This window comes from Sprattus sprattus (assembly GCF_963457725.1).
Source record: "Sprattus sprattus genome assembly, chromosome: 1".
NCBI lineage: Eukaryota > Metazoa > Chordata > Actinopteri > Clupeiformes > Clupeidae > Sprattus > Sprattus sprattus.
The window spans coordinates 66,496,319-66,522,196 of NC_137920.1; the positions used below are offsets into that span (position 1 = coordinate 66,496,319).

The window sequence follows — 25,878 nt, forward strand, 5'->3', positions numbered from 1 at the left end:
ACAAACTCAGTTTTGTCCTCGTTTAACTTTATGAAATGATTGCTCATCTTATGTATCGCCAAAAGACAGGAAGTAGCTAATGGAGTTTATAGCTGCAGCATCATTTTGTTTAGCAGTCAACAAATGTCATGATATGACATGTTGTCAATTAGGCCTAATAGATTATGATTAAAAAACACACAAGCCGTTTTATCACTGACATCAGGATATTAAAGGCACCCAGTGCAACTTTCGAGGCTTAAAAATAAACATTCAATTTCTAGTCTTTTTTACGCGTATAAGTTTCAATAACTCCATACCATTACATACCGACATTCAAGCAGCAAAGATGAGACGTCGTTGTGTGGTGAGAACAGGGCCGGATTAAGACATTTTGAGGCCTGGGGCTAATTACCAGGATGAGGCCCCTATATCGCCCCGACGCACATCGTGACACGCACACAAACCCACGCCAGGTGCACTGTCACATCAGTGTTTTAAAGTCCACAGAACCACTCTATAAATATGATCAGTTTAAAGCCAAGGATAAAATGTATGTATGTAGTAGACTACACTGTAGACAATAATAAACCAATAATGCAAATGTATAGGCCTACATATTTCCATTCATTCAAAAGCAAAAACAAGGCTAAATAGCCAGGGAATGAAATAACGAATTGATTAAGCATATGCCTATTAGTGAAGCAACAGCTTGGCTCCGCGCCCACGTTTCTATGCGAGAGCACCGACGTGCGGTCAGGGGAGGCAGAGCTTCACCTGTCATCATTAAAGTAAAAAAAACAAATAACGATCAAAGGAAATAAATATTTTCTACTGGTCTGTGATATAAATGTATTTTCTGCATGATTCCAATCATTTCGAGCAGTTTTATAATCAAAATCGCTGAATTTGCGCATGTCCTGTTCAAACAGACAGGAGACAGCAAGACATGTTTGTAGAAAATGATTAAGGTGCAACAAATGCCAATAAGCATATTTAAATTAAATGATTCACATTGCAAGCAAAATGGTGCGGCTGGAGCACAGGGAGGGACAACGGTGACGCAGTTTGGATGTAGCGACAAACATTTATGTGCTGTAACAAACAGTGTTAACCAGTATGTGAGTAACGTGGCTTTTACTAAAACATAGCGTGTGTAATGTGTAGCTATTTCATTCCGTTTATTAACCTTTCCGGCTGTCTGTATTACTAGCCAGCAGCAGACGTAACGGAAAGGGAGCATTTTACTCCCCGGCAATCTCTCTACAAACTTCCATATAGACGCGGGATCAGCAGAGGAAAATACTTTCCTTTTGGGAGAAACCAGGCCAGTCGTTCCCACGACTACAGCACCTTGCAAAACGAATTATATGCGTTCCAGCAACAGGTGCTGCGAGTGAGCGCTCCTTCAGTGCAGCAGGGCGCGTTATAGAAGCCAGGCGAGAGCGCCTGAATCCTGACACTGTAGATGCTATTTTATTCCTGCATAGTGCTAAGACAAATTCTAAATAGAACGAAGGTTAGGCATATCAGCAGAGGTATATTTTGGTTACATTAGGATGGCTACGTTTATAGCTTGCGTTTTGGGCGCACCACAATGCCAAGAAGTTTGTCGCGACTGTAATGGCATATTTCATTGTGGGGGTGATTGATAGTTTAAGGCTTACGAGACACGGTGTTTTGTCATGACACATCGGCCTGATTTGACACGCCCTTTTCTAAGACGAATGAACGTGGTAAACCACCTCTCTCGAAAGGCTCAGACGATCGGCGGAAAAACTAACGGTTTACATCTAGACCCCTTATACATGAGGCAATTGTAACACGTTCGCGAGTTTCTATCGTGGTAGGCGCAATGTAACAGCTTTACATTGACGCATGTATAAGGGGCTATTGAGGCAACGACGAGCTGTGCTTCATCTCAGATTGCGCAATACCTCACAAACTGGACTGAGTGTAGAACCTATTTAGTCCTGCTGATCTGACAAAAAACCTCAGTGAAAACCGTCCTCTACACTAATATTTGACCATGACTGCGAAAATGGAAGATTCTATAGCTAAGCTAAAACATTTCACTTAGCTATGTCTAACTGGTTTGCACATAATTTGTCTATAATTTTCAATGAATTAGCCTAATCTGCAGCGATATGCGTGAGGATAAGAACTCATACATCTTCAATTGCTGAAAGAATTTACGTTTTATTAGGCCTATTTAGATGGAACCGGGAAGCCTGGCTTGTTACCTGCATCATCGTATTTGAAAGCGCGTTATTACAAGCGTTTATCCCTGTCTTAATGATGTGGTGCGAACCAAAGCAAAGTTTAGAAATGTGAATTAATCTTCTTCAGTCTTACTTTGCACTTGAGGGCTTTTGCGATTAGAAGGTCACGGTCCACGGACCAGTCTTTTGGCCCCACTCTCGTGCTTTCTTTGACCGGACATTTTCGCGCATTATAATTTGTTTCACTCTGAATTTTTCTAATGTTATGCGCGGTGCGGTGCCTTTGACTCACTCGACATCGGGCGACCTGAGGCCCCCCTGGTGGCGAGGCCCGGGGCTGCAGCCCGGTCAGCCCATTCGTTAGACACGGCCCTGGGTGAGAACTGATAGAAAATCGATAACAACAACAATCGCCGCCATTTTCTTTATTTTTTGTAACCTACAATAAATAAAGCAGGCTTCCAGTCAATGGAAAAAATGGCTTCTCCCCACCCGCGATTGTTGTTGTTTACGATTTTCTATCAGTTCTCACCACACAACGACGTCTCATCTTTGCTCCTTGAATGTCGATATGTAATGGTATGGAGTTATTGAAACTTACTACGTGTAAAAAAGACTAGAAATTGAATGTTTATTTTTCATTGAATGTTTACATAAAGTTGCACTGGGTGCCTTTAAATGGGTGGTAAAACAATAACAGGTCAGGGAGAGAGGACAACAATGTAACCTTAAGTTCAGAAGTCCAGTAGGCTATGTAGACAGGATTTCTGGGGAACGTGAATGTACTACTAGGTGACAGTGTCACGGCGACACGGCACGTATGACCTATAGTACAAGGTGCATTTCTTATCGGTCCTCGTTGCAGATCTGGTCCTTCAGGCTGAGTTACAGCATATCAGCAAGATCTAAGGGAGAGATATCGGATGTTTACGGAATAGGGAAATGGCAAATCTAGCCTGAAGTCTAGTGGATAGAAAATAAACAGGAAGTTTTACAGAAATCCTTTCTGCAATGGCTGGTAGCGCTCACTGGCCACTTGCATAAGATCTGAACTACACCGAGAAACGAACGAATCAGTTAACATTTTGACATTGCACTTGGTTTTCTGTCTTGTCCTCCTTTCCAAAAGGCATTACGTTCATTATCGTTTGCAGATGCAAAACTGTGGGATTTTCTACGCGTCAGCATGTGGATCACACCTGCCTTTGCATTCATGTTGTGACGGCGTGGAGTTAGAAATCCGTTAGGCTACTGCGAAGATCCAGCCCCTCCCTCCTTCAAAAACAGCTTTCTTTTTCATCATGGCTCCTTCGATGGACAGGCTTGGATACTGGGGAAAGCCCACATCTACACTTGACTGGTGTGAAGAGAACTATGTCGTGTCATTCTACATCGCAGAATTCTGTAAGTAGCCAAGCTTGTCACGGACGTTTCAAGTAACGAGCGCGTTTTAATATTTCTAAAACAGGACCTAGACCGACGTGTTGCCGTACTTTAGGCCGTGTCTTTTTAAGAATATCATAGCTGTCACATTGAAAACACCTTTTACCAGTCTGGAATCGCGTGTTTCGATAACTGACAAAACGCAACTAATTGGCCTTCACTAATTTGCCAGTAGAGGCTAGGCGCTAACAACTACATAGACAAAGACACCAGGCTGCTGACCTCTCTTTTACAGCGAATTGGCTCTGAAGTGAACACCCCTTGATTCATACAAAATCAGCAACTTAACAGTTCATCACCCACTGTGACTGACTCACTCGCACCTGTTTGGAACTTCTTATCTTTCTGACCATCATTAGGGCAATGTTAGCTTTCCTAGAAACTAAAGTCAATAGTAGCTAACCCCAGTCATAAGAGTGATAGGCAATTATACGACCATTCAAAGAGTAGCATGAGTCTTTGGGTGAATTAACATCACGTTCAACGTCAGCAATAAGGGCATGCCAGCAGTACTGAATAAGCTTCCTGCTTACGTATCCTCAAGTATGTGGTTATACATTCTCAACCTGAATCTGTATCCTCAGATGTTAAATAGCCTACCAGTGAGCTGTTACAATGTTTGCCTATGGTGACAACACAGTTAGCTGACTCCAAATCGTATCCGTTTTAGGGCTGGTACATTACCTACTAGCCTGAAAAACAGCAAATGAAATGACGTTTGCACAGTAAGGGACGTTGCACACGCGCTATTAGGACACTCCAAAACAAACATTTTCCTGTTGTTGCAGATTAGATATGAGTGGTGAAAGTTACATCATTTGGAGCCCAGAAACAGACAGAAAGGCCACTGACTCCTCATCATATTCTACCCTGTTCCGAACCGGACCATATTTGTTCAATAGTAACCCGCATGGTTTTAAAATAAGAACTTTTTGCGGCATAGCCTACACAGTGCAGCCTCATTTAGTCCAGCAGATTGACTGGAACAGATCTGCCGCTAATCTGTTCCATCTGTTATTTGAGAATAACGTTTTGACCTCTAAATGGTAGTAGTTTACCATACTGAGTATACATTTGAGAGATCTGTTGATCAATGATGACATATATTTTTTTCAGACATTGCGTTTGTGCATTCATCGATTTTAAACAAATGCAGTTAGATGCCCAAGATGAGAAACAAGATTCTTAAATGCATTTAGAGGTTTACAGGAAAACATTATCTTCTTATTATGTCCTCCGAATCACAGAAGACACAAACTATAGCCTACCAAAGTGCATCTAGTTGTCAATGGTATTTTTTTCTTGCATTTGTTGACAAAACCATAGGGATGGTTGTGAAAGGAATGTGGTGTTGTTTTGTACACAAAGAAAGAAAACCGTAACAAAGCGGCGCCGTAGCCAGTAGCTACGTTGGGTTCAGACGCTGTGTTGATCAGCTTGGGCCTTTGTATAGGACCACTCTCAGTTTTCAAAACCTCAGCAAAGAAGTACAATGGTTGACATGGCCCTAAGGCATCAATGGAGCCTATTGTTTGGGAGATGAGTTTTTTCATGGCCGCTGTAGTGGAAGGATGGACAGTTTCTGACGTGGCCCAGTATTTTTCAGTATGTCCAACGGCGTTGTCCCCTTTCTTGTGCAAATAACATGTGACTATGAACACAATCACCCATCTAATGAAAATTAAATCAATCAGTCGACACCACTAACAAGGGTGGCCCCACTTTATTAAACGTATTTTAGGGGCAGTTCCTGGAATTAGCTGATAAATACAGTGTACTTTTTACATGTAGTTAAACTTGGTGTCTGTGTTGTGTTTTGGGTAAGAGTTAGTGTGAAATGTAATAACATCATCTTACATGAGAAGCGAATGGTATAATTTATGATGTACCCCGTGATAAAGTATTAGCCCTTAAAGTAACATAATGCAACATTTTGACACTTGTTGAGGTATTGTTTATAGGAAACTAGTTTTGGTACCATCCTCAAATTCATTTTGATAGCACATGGTCATGTGAAGGACAGATAAACACCCGTGTCTTCCCCACTAGCCATCCAGGATATGCCCTATGTAGTTCTGTGTTCTGTGCTGGAACACCCTGCAAAAATGGAAGAAAATCTTTCACACGCATGACATTGCCAGCTTTACTGCCAAATGACACCAGTTAGTGTATTGGCAAGCTTCTATCAGTGCCAACTGGGTTGTTGGTGGCATTTGCAAGGTTTTGGCATACCTTTTAGGTAGTTAGCTTACTACTTTTGGAGCAGAACTCCGTACTGCTGCTTTACAGTTTTTCACTGTTGCTAAAACCCGTTTTTCAAAACAGTAACGTCTATCTCAAAACTGCACACAGAAAATTGAAAACCTCACACACAAAATGCTAAACCTGACACTCCCTTTGCAAGATGACTCTTTGCTATCAAATCTCTTAACTGTTCACAAAATGGAACTCGTGTTTTCATTTGGTACACACAGCCATATTTTCAAAACACACACACAAACATTCATTTAGTACACACAACTAAGCATTAGCTGCACACTACCAAGCATTTACAGCACACAGAAGTGCAAAATTGAAAACACAATCATCGAAACACACCATATGAATGACAATGACTCATTGAGCCCTTTCTCCTTTTGTAAAATGTATCAGTGTAGGCCTACATAGTCAAACATAAAACAGCAATACCGTTGTTCTCACAAACCATATTTACAATTTCAGTCTCCTGTTCCACCAGATTGTATTGACATAAAATTGTATACAAAATGCTTACAGTTTTTCACTGTTGCTAAAACCCGTTTTTCAAAACAGTAACGTCTTTCTCAAAACTGCACACAGAAAATTGAAAACCTCACACACAAAATGCTAAACCTGACACTCCCTTTGCAAGATGACTCTTTGCTATCAAATCTCTTAACTGTTCACAAAATGGAACTCGTGTTTTCATTTGGTACACACAGCCATATTTTCAAAACACACACACATACATTCATTTAGTACACACAACTAAGCATTAGCTGCACACTACCAAGCATTTACAGCACACAGAAGTGCAAAATTGAAAACACAATCATCGACACACACCATATGAATGACAATGACTCATTGAGCCCTTTCTCCTTTTGTAAAATGTATCAGTGTAGGCCTACATTTTTCATAGTCAAACATAAAACAGCAATACCGTTGTTCTCACAAACCATATTTACAATTTTAGTCTCCTGTTCCACCCGATTGTATTGACATAAAATTGTATACAAAATGCTTATAGTTTTTCTCAATTGCTTACACACATTTTTTGAAAGCATGCCTCGTTCTCAAAACTCTAAACACAAATTCCAAAGCAACTAACTGAAAATGCAAAACCCTTTATATCTCCTGGAAAATGCTACTTTGCTTTCAAAAAATATTGAAAGTGTGTTTTCTTCCTCCACAGTGTGGTTCTCTTTCAGTCCTGCAAAATACAAATACTCTGAGCACACTACGTATATTATATTGATATGCAGTATTACTGTACACAAGGCAAACAGATTTCGTACTTGTTCTCCATCCTGAAGGTTCTAATGAAAAACCATGAAAACATGGTCTACCACAGCGGCCCAAATCTCATTAGAGATGACCATTCTCCTTCTTCTTTCTCCTGATCCTCCTCCTTCTTCACCTTGTCCTCATTCTGTTCCTCCTCCTTGTCCTCCTCTTCCTTCTCTCTGTCCTCCTACTCTTCAACCTCCTACTCCTCCTCCTTCTTCTTGTCCTCCTCTTCTTCCTCCTCTCACTCTTACCCCTCTCCTTCTCTGGTTGTGGATCTTTTCAAAGTTTTCAATAGTTTATCCAACAAAACAGAGGCTTTAATGACACTTTAATGGTGCAGTCCTCACTGCAAATTGGTCAAAAGACCTGAAAGTTTAGAGATTTGACTATTTGTGGTTTGCAGGTTGATGCTTTGAGATTTTACTTGAAAATTGTGTGCAACAACAGAACTTTGTGTACACTGTTTTGACAACAACGTGATGTGTAATTGACATCAGTGTGTTCACAAGGAAAATCGGACTCTAATGTAGATAAGGGAATCTTAAGTATTTCCCACTTGGGGCGAGCGATTGATACATGACGTGAAGGTTGTGCAGATTGTGCCGAATTTTCGCTTTATACTTTTTAACAATAGTGAAAAACTGTATAGTTTTTCTCAATTGCTTACACACATTTTTTGAAAGCATGCCTCGTTCTCAAAACTCTAAACACAAATCCCAAAGCAACTAACTGAAAATGCAAAACCCTTTATATCTCCTGGAAAATGCTACTTTGCTTTCAAAAAATGTTGAAAGTGTGTTTTCTTCCTCCACAGTGTGGTTCTCTTTCAGTCCTGCAAAATACAAATACTGTGAGCACACTACGTATATTACAGTTTTGACAGTTTTTACGTAGTGTGCTCACAGTATTTGTATTTTGCAGGACTGAAAGAGAACCACACTGTGGAGGAAGAAAACACACTTTCAATATTTTTTGAAAGCAAAGTAGCATTTTCCAGGAGATATAAAGGGTTTTGCATTTTCAGTTAGTTGCTTTGGAATTTGTGGTTAGAGTTTTGAGAACGAGGCATGCTTTCAAAAAATGTGTGTAAGCAATTGAGAAAAACTATAAGCATTTTGTATACAATTTTATGTCAATACAATCTGGTGGAACAGGAGACTAAAATTGTAAATATGGTTTGTGAGAACAACGGTATTGCTGTTTTATGTTTGACTATGAAAAATGTAGGCCTACACTGATACATTTTACAAAAGGAGAAAGGGCTCAATGAGTCATTATTGTCATTCATATGGTGTGTTTCGATGATTGTGTTTTCAATTTTGCACTTCTGTGTGCTGTAAATGCTTGGTAGTGTGCAGCTAATGCTTAGTTGTGTGTACTAAATGAATGTATGTGTGTGTGTTTTGAAAATATGGCTGTGTGTACCAAATGAAAACACGAGTTCCATTTTGTGAACAGTTAAGAGATTTGATAGCAAAGAGTCATCTTGCAAAGGGAGTGTCAGGTTTAGCATTTTGTGTGTGAGGTTTTCAATTTTCTGTGTGCAGTTTTGATAAAGACGTTACTGTTTTGAAAAACGGGTTTTAGCAACAGTGAAAAACTGTATATTGATATGCAGTATTACAGTACACAAGGCAAACAGATTTCGTACTTGTTCTCCATCCTGAAGGTTCTAATGAAAAACCATGAAAACATGTTCTACCACAGCGGCCCAAATCTCATTAGAGATGACCATTCTCCTTCTTCTTTCTCCTGATCCTCCTCCTTCTTCACCTTGTCCTCATTCTCTTCCTCCTCCTTGTCCTCCTCTTCCTTCTCTCTGTCCTCCTACTCTTCAACCTCCTACTCCTCCTCCTTCTTGTCCTCCTCTTCCTCCTCCTCTCACTCTTACCCCTCTCCTTCTCTGGTTGTCGATCTTTTCAAAGTTTTCAATAGTTTATCAAACAAAACAGAGGCTCAAGACACTTTTATGGTGCAGTCCTCACTGCAAATTGGTCATAAGACCTGAAAATTTAGAGATTTGACTATTTGTGGCTTGCAGGTTGATGCTTTGAGATTTTACTTGAAAATTGTGTGCAACAACAGAACTTTGTGTACACTGTTTTGACAACAACGTGATGTGTAATTGACATCAGTGTGTTCACAAGGAAAATCGGACTCTAATGTAGATAAGGGAATCTTAAGTATTTCCCACTTGGGGCGAGCGATTGATACATGACGTGAAGGTTGTGCAGATTGTGCCGAATTTTCGCTTTTTACTTCTTAACAATAGTGAAAAACTGTAAGCTTAGCTCTCAGTGTGTCCTCAGGTTTGACGTTCTTTGTCAGTGCCTGAAACCTCTCAATTTGTTCTCTCAACAGGGAACACTGTCAGTAACCTGATTATGATCCTTCCACCGATTTATGGGGCCTTACAGACATTCAGAAGTGGCCTAGAGATGCGCTACGTCTGCTCATTCCTGGGACTGGCAGGTAAACACATCTTGTCTGTGCAGTGTAATTACGCTGTAAGTACAAAATGTATATCTGAGACTTTTCTCAAGATTCAGTTGCTTATTTTTACTCAAGGAACAGAGCGAAACTCCGATACTTTTTAGTTTTGCCTTTTATTGGAATCGCATTGAAGTATTAACCATGAGGCCAAAGTGAAAGAGGTGGAGGGACGCAACACTTGCATGTCTGTGTCTTTGCTGCATTATGAGATCGACCCACTTTAAAAATGACAGTTATTGGACATTTCCATGCAAAGCCTTTTTTTAACAAATGACAGTTATTTGACAATTTGTCTAGGCATAGATTATTTGTTTAAAATTATAGTTCTTGGAAATTTTCACGCATTGACTATTTTAAGAAATGGCAGTGGAAATGTCCAGGAGTAGGCTATCTGTTGGAAGCAATAGACAAGACCTTATACCGGGTATCTGCTTTTAGCCTGCTTTAAGCTCCATATTTACCATAGTTCAATAGTCATGTATAGAACGTGTATTACACCTAAGTGTGCATTACACATTCTATACAAGGTTACAATATACAAGGTTTTATACCGATGGAGATGGTAAGTTTAATACTCCGATGAAGATGGCAAGTCTAATAATCCTGGACAGGTAACAGTGGCTGTGTTTAATTTGGTGTGTCCCAAGTCCAATCCCTATTATTGAATTGCTGCTGTTAAACCATTCAATATGTCTGCCATAAGCGGTAACCAATAAAAGAGGGGGGGGGGGGGGGGCTGTTTTGCTTTTACTCTTTTTGAATTGGATCCAGCCATCAGAAATGATCCACAGAGTTGGTGTAAAAGGTTCAGTCTTGAATAAATGTGGACAATGTGAAGAACACATCCATTGTATGTGTAATGCATTGTGCAAATCAGTGCTTTGCTATCAAGTCAATTGTATTTCTGTGTTTTTTAGCGGTTGGTGTCGGTTCCTGGTGCTTCCATATGACACTTAAGTATGAGATGCAGGTGAGCCTCTCTGCCTCTCCTCTCAGCTGTGCAGCCATCTTAACTCTGTTCCCTGTTTGTTGGTAAATAACCTAAATGTCAACAGAAATATGCAGTCTTCGTTCAGTTCACTCTAGCCCTAACGCGTGGTGTTGTTATTTTGCAGTTACTGGATGAGTTGCCCATGATCTACAGCTGCTGTGTCTTTGTATACTGTTTGTAAGTGCTTTTGTCTCTTGGTGAATTACGTGTACCCTTCCTGAGTGTGTGTGTGTGTGTGTGTGTGCGGATTCATCGCCAACGGCGCAGTGTGTAATTTGTGTGTGTCGGGATATTATTTTGAAGGGATGTTGAAAGGACAATCCACCTGCAGTGTTTCCTTGTGCATTCCTTGCAGTTTGATTAAATGGTTCAGGTATTGGTGGGACATTTATGTACATATCTCAGGGGCAGATGAATGCACACACTTGCTGTAACAGATCTGCCTGAGATAATTAAGACACATGAATACAGGATGTAACACTCTGTATTAACCGCACACTCAAATTGGCGTCACACTTGGCAGTCTCGAAGCTTAAACAAAAAAAATCTTGGGGTGATAATGTGAACAGTATAAGTTAACATTTTTTACTTACGGTTGTGATTACAGATATGACTGCTTCAAGCAAGAGAAAACCATTAGTTATCTCCCAATTAGCCTTTTGCTGGGCTTCAGTGTTGCAGTAAGTTTGGTAAGTAAAGCTCACTGCAGCTTCCATTCGTGTGTGGACTTTTAACACTCCGTACAGCTTCATTTCTAACAGTTCTATTCATGTTCTTCTGTTTCAGGTTTACTTGCAATTGAAAATGCCTATTTTTCATCAGGTAAGCAGAACTTTCTTTGCTGTTTTCATTGTATCTACCAGCGGTTGATGGAGAGTATGTTTTAGGAAGAGGAAAACAAATCAATCAAATAAATACCTTTGAAATCGAAAGTAGGGTTGGAATAAATGTTTTCTTGTGTTTAAATCGCAGTGTGGTAAAAAATATGGAAGGGGGTTAAGTTTAGTGTTTCATATTTCTTTGAGAGTATTCATGGCTTGAGTCTGATTGCCTGAAAGTGTTGGTGCCTGTGAGTTCAACTTTCACCTTGGGATGATCTTGCCATCAGGGCATACTTTTATCTGCAAGGACAGAATTGTTTACACGTCAGGTAACATACAGTCAGCAACCATAGGGGGCACAATTTGCACTGTGATGGCCAAAACCATGTACATTGTTCTATAGGCCCCAGTAACAGATGTTGAAAAGAGGTTACTTAAGCCAATTTACCCAGAAATGTGGGCGCTTCTGTATTGGTGTGTGTCGATGAGATAGAGAGACAGATAGAGAGCAAAAAGCATCACATTTCTATGACTTTCCCTTAAAACGAGTTGTCATCGAACTCTGTAATACAGCATTTATGGACCAGACCATAGGGTTTTTACTAACAGGGCTGGAGTATTGGATATTACTAACAGAACTGGAGTATTGGATATTACTAACAGTGCTGGAGCATGGGATATAAGTAACAGGGCTGGAACATTGGATATTACTAACAGGGCTGGAGCATTGGATGTATCCAATGATATCCTGCTTATCTAATGACATGCAGGTGTTCAGGTGCAAGTGTAAACATATCCAAACACATGAACAGGAAAAACTAGACTATCAGATATAACAGAACAGATGATCGGCCTCGGGTCAGCGTCCCAGACTCCCACTACAGATTCCCTTGTGTGTGTGTATATGAGAAAGAGAGAGATGGAGAGCAAAAAGCATCTCATTTCTATGGCTTTCCCTTAAAACAAGTTGTTATCAAACTCTGTAATACAGCATTTATGGACATACCAATAGGGACCAGACCATAGGGTTTTTACTAACAGGGCTGGAGTATTGGATATTACTAACAGGGCTGGAGCATTGGATATTACTAACAGGGCTGGAGCATTGGATGTATCCAACGATATCCTGCTTATCTAATGACATGCAGGTGTTCAGGTGCAAGTGTAAACATATCCAAACACATGAACAGGAAAAACTAGACTATCAGATATAACAGAACAGATGATCGGCCTCGGGTCAGCGTCCCAGACTCCTCCTTCAGATTCCCTTCAGGGTCAGGGTGCGTCGTTCAGTTCTGCCTCGGTTTAGTGTTCCTAATTCACTGTTTTTCTGCAGGTCATAAGAGTCCTTTGTTCAGTTCTGCCTCTGTTTAGAGTTCATAATTCTTTATAACTAATTTTTTTTTTACAGGTCATGTATGGGGCTCTTGTAGCTTGCTTAGTTCTGCGGTCTATTTTCATAGTTACATGGTAAGTGTGATTTTGAGACATTTATATTGTATATGTGTGTTTATACATTCATATTATATATTCCTATGTAGCATATAATAAATCGTTTTTTTCTATTTTCAGGGTCTACCCGTGGCTGAGACCGCTATGCTACACATCCCTGGGGGCCTTCCTGCTGGGATTTGTGTTGTGGAACATTGATAATCTTCTCTGTGACTCACTGAGGTATGTTGGTTTGGCATTACAGTAGTGCCCCCAGTATCCGAGGGGGATGCGTTCCGAGACCTACCACGGGTTGCGGAAATCGCGGATGGGAACAAACATGTACATAGATACTTAGTTTTATTTATGAATTACGAACAATAATAAGACATTGACAACAATAACTAATAACACAATTATAACAATATGCTTAAATTAAAGATAAGTGAATGTGATCTCTCTCGAAAAAAAAGGATTCTATTGTTTTATCTTAACCCCTCAACGGACGATGCCGCAAAAAGTGAAACGTTTTGTGCACAAAAATTTTACATTTTGCCTTCCTTTGTTCCATCATTCTTTCGTGATGTATAGCTATTCGATAAAAACGTGAAGAAAATGACGAGGACTCATTGACAGATATAGGCTACATGAGAAATGAGAAGCGCTTGTACCACAACAGTGCAAAAACGCTACTCAGAATGGCACTGTGAAACGTTAAAACTTGTGAACCGTTTATTTGATGCACATATGCAACTCAATGTGCTCAATGTAAAAAGCTCTTTGATTACTCAGACATTGATTTTAAACGTAATAAATGGTACCTATGTATCCTTATGTCCACAGGGCCTCGCGCCGAGCGCTTCCTCCTGTGGCCGGAGGCGTCATGCAGTTCCACGCCTGGTGGCATATTCTCACAGGATTTGGCTCATACCTGCACATTCTCTTCAGGTAGGTCCTTCATTCAAACTTAAGCTGATGTCAATTTGTCAGTTTTCTATTTCTTTTTTAAAGTTGTGTTTAGTTTTGAGATTGATGTGTGTGTCTTTTTGTTTTTTTTTCTCAACCAGCCTCCAGATTAGATCGACCTACCTCAAGCACAGACCAAACGTAAAGGTAGGTGAAAGGTGTCACACACACACGCGCACACACACACACACACACACACACACACACACACACACACACACACACACACACATGCATGCATATGAATATTAAAATTTCATATTATATTGAATTCATGTATTATTTGTTGTGTGTTTAGTTTTTATATGGTGTCTGGCCAACACTGCACATTGAGTCCCCGAAGACAGGGTGAGGAGGAGCGAGGGACGGCAGATAACGGCTACCAGCCACCAGCCTCGGAGCGAGGGGCTGCTCTGAGCTCCTGGAGACATCCCCGGAGAAGACAGCCTGAGGTTGGAGGCCCCAGTCCCAGTCTTCCTTCTTCATTTTGCCAAGCGTAGTGTTCAGAAGACAACGTTATTATAAAAAGGGACTGTGCAACTTTTTATCTTTTTTTTATTGTAAATTTTAGTTCAGTTTTATTTTTTTAATTTTAATTTTTTTGTTGTAATTTGGTTGTTATTGTTTTATGGGGGTTTTGAGGTGACGTGATCAGTTTTGGTTTCGTATTTATTTGCAATCGTTATTCAATAGGTTCAATACATTGAAAACTCAGACTGAAGAGAGCTTTACCTCAAATAGTATTCAAGTCAGGGACAGATTTTGTTTTAGAATCTGCAAGAAAGGTTGTTTAAAAAGAACGCCATAATCCATTTGCCAGTAACATTTTAAAGTGTCTTTATATGTATGGTAGATCACGATCAAAGTCATTACCTTCACTGGAACATTCATTCCTACATCATTTTCTGAAGGTCTGAATGAAGTTGCTAGGAAGGACTTTCCATATAGATGGATACAGAGTGAAGTATAGGTGTTGCATTAAATAATTTTTATGTTAGGCGTTTTGTCATTTACTGGGTGTAATTTCCTGATTTGTCTTTACTAAACTGAAAAACAGTCAAGAAAAAACAACCATGGAGTTTGTTGGTCAACAAACTCTATTTCTTTTAAAGAGACAGCAGGTCCTGCCAATTCCGGATGTAAGAATTTTAAAGAGTTGAAAGAATTGATACTTTTGGTAAGCAGATGGTATTTGGTCTGGTATTTAGCAGACGCTTTTAGTGCCATCTAGCGGAGAGGTTGCAGATTGCAACCAACTGAATACCCCCTTTCTTTCCAAGTGTGTTGACCCACATTCAGCTTACAACTTCGTATTTACAGCCATTCAATTCTTATCATGTATGCCATATAGTGTGACCAAGTTGTTACTTAATCACTAAGTGTGATTTATCATACTATTAAGACTAACCATTTTCATTTTTTGTTCATATTATGAAGAAAATCTGGTCTCTGCTTAACAGGTATATGCAGCACCTATCCTAGTTTAGAATGATCGATAAACAGATTTATTGGTGGTTGATGGCAGGGTATTCCATCAATTACAGAACATTCTCCATCATGTTTGTTTGTCTGGTTCTGTATTACGCTTGTGTCCGTGTCTAGATGGCATCTGACTCTAGACCAGATTTGACCCAGGTCTTGCACTGATCTCGGAGGTCTGTCCAAGGCCAACTGCCACTGGCGTCTTACGTGCGTCAAGACACGCTTCTAGCTCTGTTTATCGGGGCAGTGCCCACTGGCTTCTCGCTCTGTGTGAGTGTAGAACACTTTACTTCTATTCAGTCTTCAGCAGTTTTAACTTTTATGGCATTGTGGGTTAAAAGCATGACTTTTCTTTCCTCAGCAACCGTTGACACTAGTAAACAAAAACTAATGTTACCCAGCTTATATAGTAATTAGTAAGTTAATAAAAAATGATGACTTAATGACATATCTATCAAGCCATAGTAAATTTAAATTGCACTGGAACACTGTTTCTACCATTGTTATGCTTTAATCTATCGCTTAAGAAATGAATGAAATTAAATAGTCGATGAATATTAACCCTTCTGAACAGTATAGATCAAGTCTTTATACCAAAAAAGACATGTAGGACGCAGGCCCACTAATTACATAGTCAGTTACATAGTACAAAGCTATGCTTCCGCCGAACGGAACAGCAGAGTCCAGCCCACCTTTAACGTGCACAGCTCCAGATTCTCCAGCCATGCATTTTACCTTGACCTCAATAACTGTAAAGTAACTGTAGGAAATGACTGTTTATACAATCATAGTTTTAGCTTTCCTTTCTCCCAGTCTCTGGCGTAACACCATTGGGTGCCTGTAGTCGCCTGGCCTAGCAGGTGGTTGAGTGGGCACTCAAGTTCAACTACAGGCGCTGAGTGGGGTGCTACATCAGAGATGGGAGGATCAGAAAAGCAATTTTCTACAGTTTCTTTACAGTAATTGAGGTATGCAGACAAAGGTGTATCTCTTTAGACGGGGGGGGGGGGGGGGGGGGGGGGCTTTTCATGTTGCCAAACACTTGTAAGAGCATTTAAGAGCCTGTCAGTGGCGAAAACAAGCAGTTTACTTTGACGTGCTAGTTTTTCTCATAGGATTCTTTTGTATAGCTTTTAGTTTTAGTGTTCTAACTCGATACTGCACTGATTTTGATCATTTGCAGTTATAAATTCTAGTAAAAATGCAAGGGCTCCTACAACGAGATTGTTGTTTGCAAACCGATGGAAACTCTTTGTTTCTGGTGTGATGCCTCAGGGACTTCACCAACATGCTGTTCGGTGCCTTTAGTGCTGAGGTTCATTCAACAGCTTCTGCCAGCTATTTCTGCCAGGCATGAAAATATGGAGGGTTTAACTATCAGGTCACACTGGTAGTCTGATACATAGTTTTCTTAAAGGTTCCCAGCGCCTTTGCCCACACAGAGCCCGTCACAGCCCTCAGTGGGCCTGACACTGACGACTACTTTGCCCTGCCCAACATGGCTGCCAGTGGGCGAGAGCTTGTGGATCTCTGTGGCATGTGACCATATGAAGGAAGTGGTACACAGAGGTTTTAGTCTAGACTAAGTCGCTGGAATGGACTATTTCTCTACGCGTCACTCAAAGACCATAAATGTATTGTACAAAATATGTACAAAAATGACTTGGACCATCTTTGGAATCATCCCTAATGTAGGTGACACACTAATCCATATTCGGCTGACCTTGTGAATATATGCACAAGTATAGAAATCTATACACACAGACCATGTATTAAAAATGCTTTACATTAAGGTTTATGAACATTAGAAAATGTATTAGTTAACATCAACTAACTGATGATCTTCAGTGTTGTTGAATCAAGAAATGTACTGTACGGGACCTCATGAGTTGTTTATGTTAACAAAACACTTTAAATCCAGGAACTCTCAGCTAAATCAGTCATTGTATTACTTGCCGTGAAGGAGCCGTAAACATTCACAAACATTCAGTAATGCAACTTAACATACTTACTGATGTTAACTACTAGTGTATTCGTGTTAATCAGCAGCATCTTAACGTAAAGTATTAGATTTGTATTGTGGACTACTTGAACTGCCATGACCATATTTTTATCCCAGCAAAACTGTGATTAATCGTTAAATTCTAGAAAACTAGATAGTGGTCATTCCTCAAACTGATATCATATAAGCACAATTGTTTAATTGCCAATTGCAATTATAACGGCTCAAAGTTAGACATGTTTTTAGACATTATTAAAGTCTCTATCTCTTGTGTCCTGTTTGATGCTCCTTCAGCCAATAGGAAGCATTGTGTCGTCGTAATGTTTAGGGTGCCTTAGTTCCCAGAATGCAGTCGGCTCAGAAACAGGTTTGGCCCTGCTTGGTGGATCTGTACCAGGTCTGTGCCAGTCAGGTCTGCCTCAGGGTTCGCTACCGTCTGGGTTTTCACCCTGGGTGTAAATCCATGTTGCCTTGTTGTTCAGAATGACGTTCAGATATCATGCAGACTCTTTTACGTTCAGCCCACCGGTGTTGGAGAGGACAGTTGGTTCCTGAGAATGAGGTGAAGTGTGGAGATAGGCATACCGGTCCACTGTGATTTCTGCTGTAGCATGTTCCTGCCAAGGCATACCTGTGTGTCGTATAACCATGTGATTTGTGAGGTTGTGAGAAAATAAAATTAAACATTTTGTGCTGTTGCAGTTTATGCTATTAAAGGGTTTTAATAACTACCTCGGTGTACATGTTATTTCAGTGTGGCAGTTTTTTTTTCAGAATTGTGTATTCACAGATATATTTGGCTGCATGTCGTTTTTGGTTTTGGCTCAATATTGTGCTTTTGTCACGTAATTTGGATGAGTACATAGTCGACACACCAGGGGCAGTATAGGCTAAACAAATTATAAATACAAGGCCACTTGGTGAATGTGAAATGTCCAATTAGTCAAAATGACTTCAGTATAGCACGAAGAAATTAATTATTGTTTTACTTCATCTTTACATTTTTGCCAGCTGTATACATGGTTGCTCATTTACTGTGTAGACCAAAGACTTGCTTTTATGTTCATACCATTCACCTCATCAGAACTGCTAAACTATTGGGGTAGGACATCATTGCTGAGCTCACAAACTCTGGAGGCAGTGTTTTGCATGTGTAGGCGAAATCCTTTATTTAAGAGACTGAGCTATTACTGTTACAATTGGTGACTGGGGTTTCTAAGGAAGTCATGTATCATTCCCAGTATTGCCGTCTATGCTTCATGCCCCAAGAGGATATGGGTTGATGGATATGTTTGTTGTGATCTTAAATGAAGATAATATCTAAATGATGCTGCGTCTCCAACTTTATCAATCTTAAATCTACTATCAATTAAGTTTCTCCTTCATTTTGGATGATCTGAAGCCTTGTGCTGCTAGCCAAACAAAATTCCTGAGTTAATTGTGGTCTGGAAATGTTCCATTGGATTCCACTGGGATCAGGGCTGTTTCAAACGGACGCATCGAATTGTGCTGAATGTGACTGGATCAGCCTGTAGCTCACATCACAAAGTCTGTATTCAGGGCAGTGTGGGGCTAAGTAGTGGTAGTAAATCAATCTTTGAAACCCATAAAGGAGATTAGCTATAGTATCGATTCCTTTAAGAAAAGTCTCACTCTTTACGACTTGGCACATGTAGCATCAGATAAAATGGATCTATATATGGATATCTGTGTGTGTGTGTGTGTGTGTGTTTTATTCAAGCTCTCTCCACAGCAGCTACATTGTTGATGTTGGACTGAAATTATCCTTATCCAGAATTATCTTTTTTTTGTTAATGTCTTATGATTAATAATAGATTCATAGATTAATGGCTTATGCGTTATTTTGCAATCCAGACGAAATCTTACCCGAGGCAGCAGTTTTCATGCTTCTCATAACAGCACCGTCTAGACCGTCTGATGTAGACCGTCTGATATGCCTTTGAATGTCATTGTCCAATCAGGTAACAGCCTGGCAGTCAAGGCAAAAGTCGTGCTTCAAATGGCCCTGTCCCTTCGGGGCGATTTGGGGCGAAATGAGAATCGCCCCAGACCTCTCCCATTGACTCCCGTGTTAAGTAAATTCTTTTCACAAAACAGAGCTCTCAATGCATTCTCTATGGCTTCCGGGATGGCTCGCCCGTCCATATCGTGTCATGACTAATGGACGTAATAGTCCATGGGCCAGACCACATATTGGTGCCATCTGGGTGGGCAAAACTTTACCTATACTTAGTTGTTTGTAGGACTGACATAAGTCTATAAATATATGATAACCCTTGCACAAAAGCAGCTTTTCATGTTTTTGGGCTAATTTACCATTTTCACAGCGCTTTAGCAAAATGTCCCCAAATCGCACATCAATTGTGCATTTTGTAATAAAAGCGTGAAATTTGGTACACATATAGCCAAAGACAGTCGGAAAAAATATCGGGCCATCAAGAATTTTCAACATGGCGGCCATAGCAGCCATTTTTCAAGATGGTCGCCAGAGTTTTCAGATAAATGATCTTATTTCTATTGGATATAATATGGTGCTGATGATCTTGTTAGTTAGATTTAGTCATCATACATAGTTTTTGGTAATGTACAGTATACATACTTATGAACTTCTAAGGAAACTTGAAGCTAAATATCACACCGGATGCCTTGTAAGTCTTTACACTCGAGCCAGAAAGGCCAGCCATGACATACATGATGACTGCCAGGGACAGGTAGCATCGGCCTCTGCAATTGTGTTTGCTGAGCTGGTCCTTTACATCGAATAGACCAGGCAAGATGAGGAAACAGCACCAGTCTTCAAGTTAGCTGAACTTCACAAATGGAACTGCTAGTAGTGGAAATTGATAACAGAAATCACTCTACCCGGCTGAAGGGAAGGCTTCTTGCTGAGTTCCCTGATATGCGGGCTAATACAAAGGGAGAATAAATCCTGATGGCCTTTAAAGATGATGTTGGAATTGCTCTTGCCAAAGCCTGTGAACAGGACAACACCAAAGATGTTATGCACATTGCACGTGCTGCACAAATTGTACATCATCACACATTTGGTGAGGCCAAATGTTTTTAATTGATTCCCTAAAAGATGCCAAGAGAACTCTGTTCCACAGCTTTGACCATATTTCGAGTTTGACCACAGCTAGGGACCTTTTTCATGCACTGCAATTTCTCTACTCCAGCATCCCTCCTATGTTGGGGAAGTGGCTGATCGAAGACATCTCGTTCTGTCAGGGAGAACATTCCAAGACCATTGACCGCTTGCCAGAGTATAACACAGAGGTTACGCCTGTAGCCAGCAAACTCAAGGTGTCGCAGGTCCCAAAGACAAGCGTTAAATCACTCGTGAGAGATGGCTTCAGACAGCAAATCAAGGCCTAGAAGTACCGTCTGAATTCAGCATCATGAAAAAAGTGTGATTTGATGTTTGTTGCAATTACTCACTTTTAACCAGTCATGATGATCGTATCAGAAAAGCGATGTGGGATGAAGATCCTAGTCAGCATACTTATTCTTTACAACAGAGGCATTTCATTTGAGAAAGATTGATTTAACAGATACCATAAAATATTTGAAATCCTTTCCAGATTTTAATGTTTTTCTCACGTCTGTGACACTAATGTAAAGAAGCTGTCAAGCATTTTTGATAGTGGTCAGCTATGAACAGCAGGTCGAAACAGAAAGAGGTACAAAAAAAAAAAGTAGGTTGGAAGTTGGAATAAATGAACTGTAACAAAGTAATACAACTGAACAAAAACATAAAAAATCAACCAAGGAAAACAGTATGCAACTGAGATCTGCATGAAAAAAGTCAATTAATAGGTGCAGGTATAGCAAAACAGTTGACCCCTAATGGTACTTTTATTTTTAAAGATTTATTTTATGGGCTTTTTAGCCTTTATTTGGATAGGAGAGTGAAGTATTTTAGACAGGAATTGAGGAGGAGTGAAGATATGTTACAAACATTTGTTGCGCCACATTTCCCCCAAAAGGCTTTAGTTGCAAGCCCATTGTTATTGTCAAATAAAACCAAACTAAACTGGCAGTTTGCCCACGGCCCAAGGCTGGAGTTGAGGATGACATCGTAAACCTGCTTCGGCAAGCCCATTCACCTGGAAAAAGTTGGCAGCACTGTGAGGATCATGTTCTTTGATTTCTCAAGTGTCTTAAACACAATTTAGATTGTACTTCTGCAAGGGAAGCTCCAAAAGATGCAGATGGAGACCTCCACAACCTCCTGGATTATTGACTACCTGAGAGACAGACTGAAGTCTTCGCAACTGAGAGGTTGTGTGTCTGAGCAGGTGGTTAGCAGCCCAGCACATTTACTTCAATATTTAGTAAAAACAAAAATACTTTACACATAAAAAAAAAATAATTATAAATCTTTAAGCCAAGGGTCCCAGACTCCAGGGCCCTGTGCACATGCCCACTCTGCCCATGTGGTAATCCATCTATGGTCCTGGTACACGTCTATGGTCCTTGTACACGTCTATGGTACGCCCCGCGCCATCACCCAAAACTCCCCTTCCTGTCCCAACCCTGTCTTTCTGACACAGCCGCCCCCAATGTTGCAGCGGATTTGTAAAGGAATGTGAGGTAAATGGTTCATGGATTCAAGGATATTAGCTTCCAGGTGCCAACAGAGAAGGTTTTACCTTTCTTCTTGGCACGTTTCTCTTCTTCTTCCTTTCTTTTCTTCTTAAATTGTGCCCCGGAAGGCTTTTGCCTCTTCATTATTTCATTCTTCAAAGTTTCTTGAACACACACACACCCTAACCAAACGCCTCACTGTGCTAGCATGTTCTGACAACACAAAGGAGATATATTGGTTGGAGATATAGAAGGGGGCGCAAAAAAAACACAATTCTTTGCGACCCCCTCTGAGTGGCGCCCTAGGTGACCGCCTATACCGCCTGTAGGAAAAAACGCCCCTGGACGTGACACATAATACACACAGAGATGGAACACGTAATACAGACACAGGCAGGACACGTAATACACACAGAGACGGGACACGTAATGCACACAGAGATGGGACACGTAATATACACAGAGATGGGACATGTAATACACACAGAGATGGGACACGTAATACAGACAGAGATCGGACACGTTATACACACAGAGACGGGACACGTAATACACACAGAGATGGGACATGTAATACACACAGAGATGGGACACGTAATGCACACAGAGATGGGACACATAATACACACAGAGATGGGACACGTAATACACACAGAGATGGGACACGTAATACAGACAGAGATGGGACACGTAATACACTCAGAGATGGGACACGTAATACAGACAAAGGCGGTGGTTTAAGGGGACATAAAGATTAGCACAAGTTTGTTCCTCGGAATGTTAAGGACTTTGTTTTTTTCCCTCTGCAGATAGTGTCACCCTCACAGGAAAACAGGCACTTACTGGATTTTATCATTATATCATTCAGTTAGTAGAAAATGTTAAATACTTGTGTGCCATACATCATATGTGTGCCATACATCCTTTACATTAGGTTTCCTTTAATTAATAAAAGGTACATGTAGCAGTTAAATGCTTAAAGCACTGATAAGTGCTCCCATGCAGATAGTGATTGGTGATGTATTGGTTACGCTGAGGCCGCTCATGTGGGTGGAGGGTGACTCATGGTCATGGACTCTTATTTTACAACAGTTTCTGTTCCTTGTTTCGTTATTTACACCCCTTTTGTTACTTCCTGGTTTCTTAGTTTTTTGTCCCACCTGTTTCTTGCTATCCAGTTTATAATCCTGTTCCTTTGGCCAGTAGTTACTATTTGTTCATATGAACTTGGTTATGAATTATCGAAATGAATCATTTTCTAATCTAATCTAAATGTAATTTGTTACAGTCCATGCAGCACTTTGGTCAACAGTTGTTATTTTTAAATGTGCTATAGAAAACATAAGAAAAAAACATTACACACAATTGAACTTATGAAATAATATTTATTATAATAATAATAATAATAAGAAGAAGAAGAACAACAACAACAATAGTAGTATTGTTATTATTATAATTGTTATTATTGTTGATGTTGTTATATGAATTATTATAATTACTAATACACAGTAAAACAACAATAATAATAATAATTAAAAAAAAAATACTATTATGTCTATAAAGTGTGCCTTAAACAAAAAAGAGACTAGATGTAAATAAATGCAGAAATTCATATTATTTGTGGTTCATTAATACTAAAACTATGTCTTGCACATTTGAACTTATTTTGGTTAAAGAATCTTGATGTATGTATTATGCACAGGAAACAGGATTACTGTAACCAGATATGTGCCGGATCGGTTCCAAAGTCGGCTCTTTTCTGGAACACAATGCCAATCGCTGAGATGAAGTCTTAACGGGGTCTCAAACGGCAAGCCTTAGGCCTTAGCCTTAGGCGATCTAACGCATGCATGCACTGTATCTGCGCAGTATCGCAACAATATTGAGCCGAAAAACAAAGTGATACTACACACTTTACCATTTTCTTCTCCCGCCTCTAAAAATGATTGATAACATGGCAGTACAACACCCTAAGAAAAAGACTGGTGTGAAATAATCAAGCTAAAATGACCTTTGACCTTGGCTTCTATGGTTTGGATCTAGGCTCTGGGCTGTGTGAAGCACCTTGATACAATCTAATCAGTGCGGGCACATGATGGCAGCACTCCGATCCCATCCGATTCTCTCCATGGGGTCTCCATGGGGGGTTAACTGCTCCATCTCAAAGCACATGGCAGTGACAAATCTAGATCTTGGCCGCGTCAGTTCAAATCAAATGCGGAATGTTTACATCTGCTACCGTTGATGATACAGTAAATACGTTGTGAAATTAAACAAAAACACACCACAGTTAAAGTTGTATTAGTATTGATTGATTCACATCGATATGAATGGATTACATGACTAACAACTGGTGGAAAAGTAATATGAAAATATTTGTTCACTGAATTAGCGCGTTCTGTCCCAAACAGTTGCGTTCCAGTTTCAAAGTTTCAGTTTCGGTTTCAGTATTTCAACGTGAATGAGAGGGAGCACAAGAACTGAGCGTCTAGCAGCGATTATCATATCATAGACATATATGATGCATGTATATGTCTGTGGGCACGATCTCAAGCACGTGCAAAAGTTGTTGTCCAATTTGAATCTAGATTCGAGAGACCCAGCGGAATCGAATCGTGTATCCAGGGGTTTACATCGGAGTCCAGTCGGACTCAAGTCGGACACAATGAATCTAGATTTGGGGAGACACATGTGTCCAATCTCCAATTTAAATCGGACTGAAATCGGAAATTGGACACATGTGTCCACACTGTTATTTCTATGGTTTGGATCTAGGCTCATCTCCCTTATCTTGGTCCTCACTTGCATGACTTAATAATTTAAGTAAGTAATTAAACCACAAAAAGGTTCCTAGATGTTCGTTTATATTTCCCTAAATGTATATTAAACATGAATTGTATTGTTGAATACAATGAATTCAATGCACACCCTGATAGTCTGTATCTGTTAAACAACCCCTATTTCAATTAACGTTTCTTATCTGTCATCTGTTATCACAAGATTGTTTTCCCAAAAGTATAATCCTTATATGCAAACTAACCCCAAATTGCAGGCTGCAAACCACATAAACAGCATGACTGATGATTGCAGCGTACACCAAGCCACCGCAGAGTGCTTGTTTCGACTTGAGCCCACATGTAGTTGAGGGCCTGATCCAGGTGGTCTCCTGAGCATATTTAAGAAAATGACAAGGGGGAGACTGTGGAAGACAGCGGGGACTCGGTGAGCATGAGGGCTGCCCTGCTGAGCGCTGCATGGCTGCTGCAGCTCGGCCTCTCACTAGCCTCTCCGCTGCGCCTGGCCGCACTACCAGAGGAGGAAGACCAAGCAATGGCCGAGGTATTCTTTATTTTTTTTTTTATGTGCATCTATATACATAGGTATTCTTATTCGAATGTAATTTCAAATTAATCATTTTGTATTTACTGTATGTGCACCATTCTTACTGTGCATCCTTCTGGATGTATACAAATGATGACAAATTGCAAACAAATGCCACTGACGGCATATAAATATATGTGCTAGCGATGAAACATCTAAGGATTATTAGATGACTAAAGAGATGATAAATTGAGCTTGACACTTTTTCACAGCATCTTTCACATTAACTTATTACACAGATACTAATGTATGTATTGATTTTGAATACAAACATGAACAACCTGGGATACTTAAGATGTACTCTTTGCTAGATATGTCCTTTGAATGCGTCATCTGTGGTGTTGCACACTGTATACTGAATTATAATTTGGGAGGTGGAGAAATTACATTTACAAAGTGTTTACATTGATTTTATCTAGCCATTGTTTAATTTTCCAAGCAACTTAATTACATTTGTTTATTTTTCAAATAATTTCTGATGAAATGTTTAGGAAGAAAGACTCCAGCCTCCAGCTGTTTAATTGCGAAGTC

The 25,878-nt window shown here is 40.1% G+C and overlaps 1 protein-coding gene across 1 annotated transcript; it reads left to right on the forward strand.

Annotated features, from left to right (window-relative positions):
- Positions 1–3,105: 3,105 nt before the first annotated feature.
- Positions 3,106–14,653, forward strand: acer3 (alkaline ceramidase 3). Its single transcript, XM_080854403.1, has 11 exons — positions 3,106–3,605; positions 9,534–9,644; positions 10,583–10,635; positions 10,781–10,833; positions 11,264–11,345; positions 11,443–11,478; positions 12,889–12,947; positions 13,050–13,151; positions 13,752–13,856; positions 13,976–14,021; positions 14,173–14,653. The coding sequence occupies exons 1-11, from the start codon at positions 3,503–3,505 to the stop codon at positions 14,224–14,226; spliced, it is 804 nt and encodes a 267-aa protein (XP_080710529.1). The 5' UTR covers positions 3,106–3,502; the 3' UTR covers positions 14,227–14,653.
- The last annotated feature ends 11,225 nt before the right edge of the window (positions 14,654–25,878 follow it).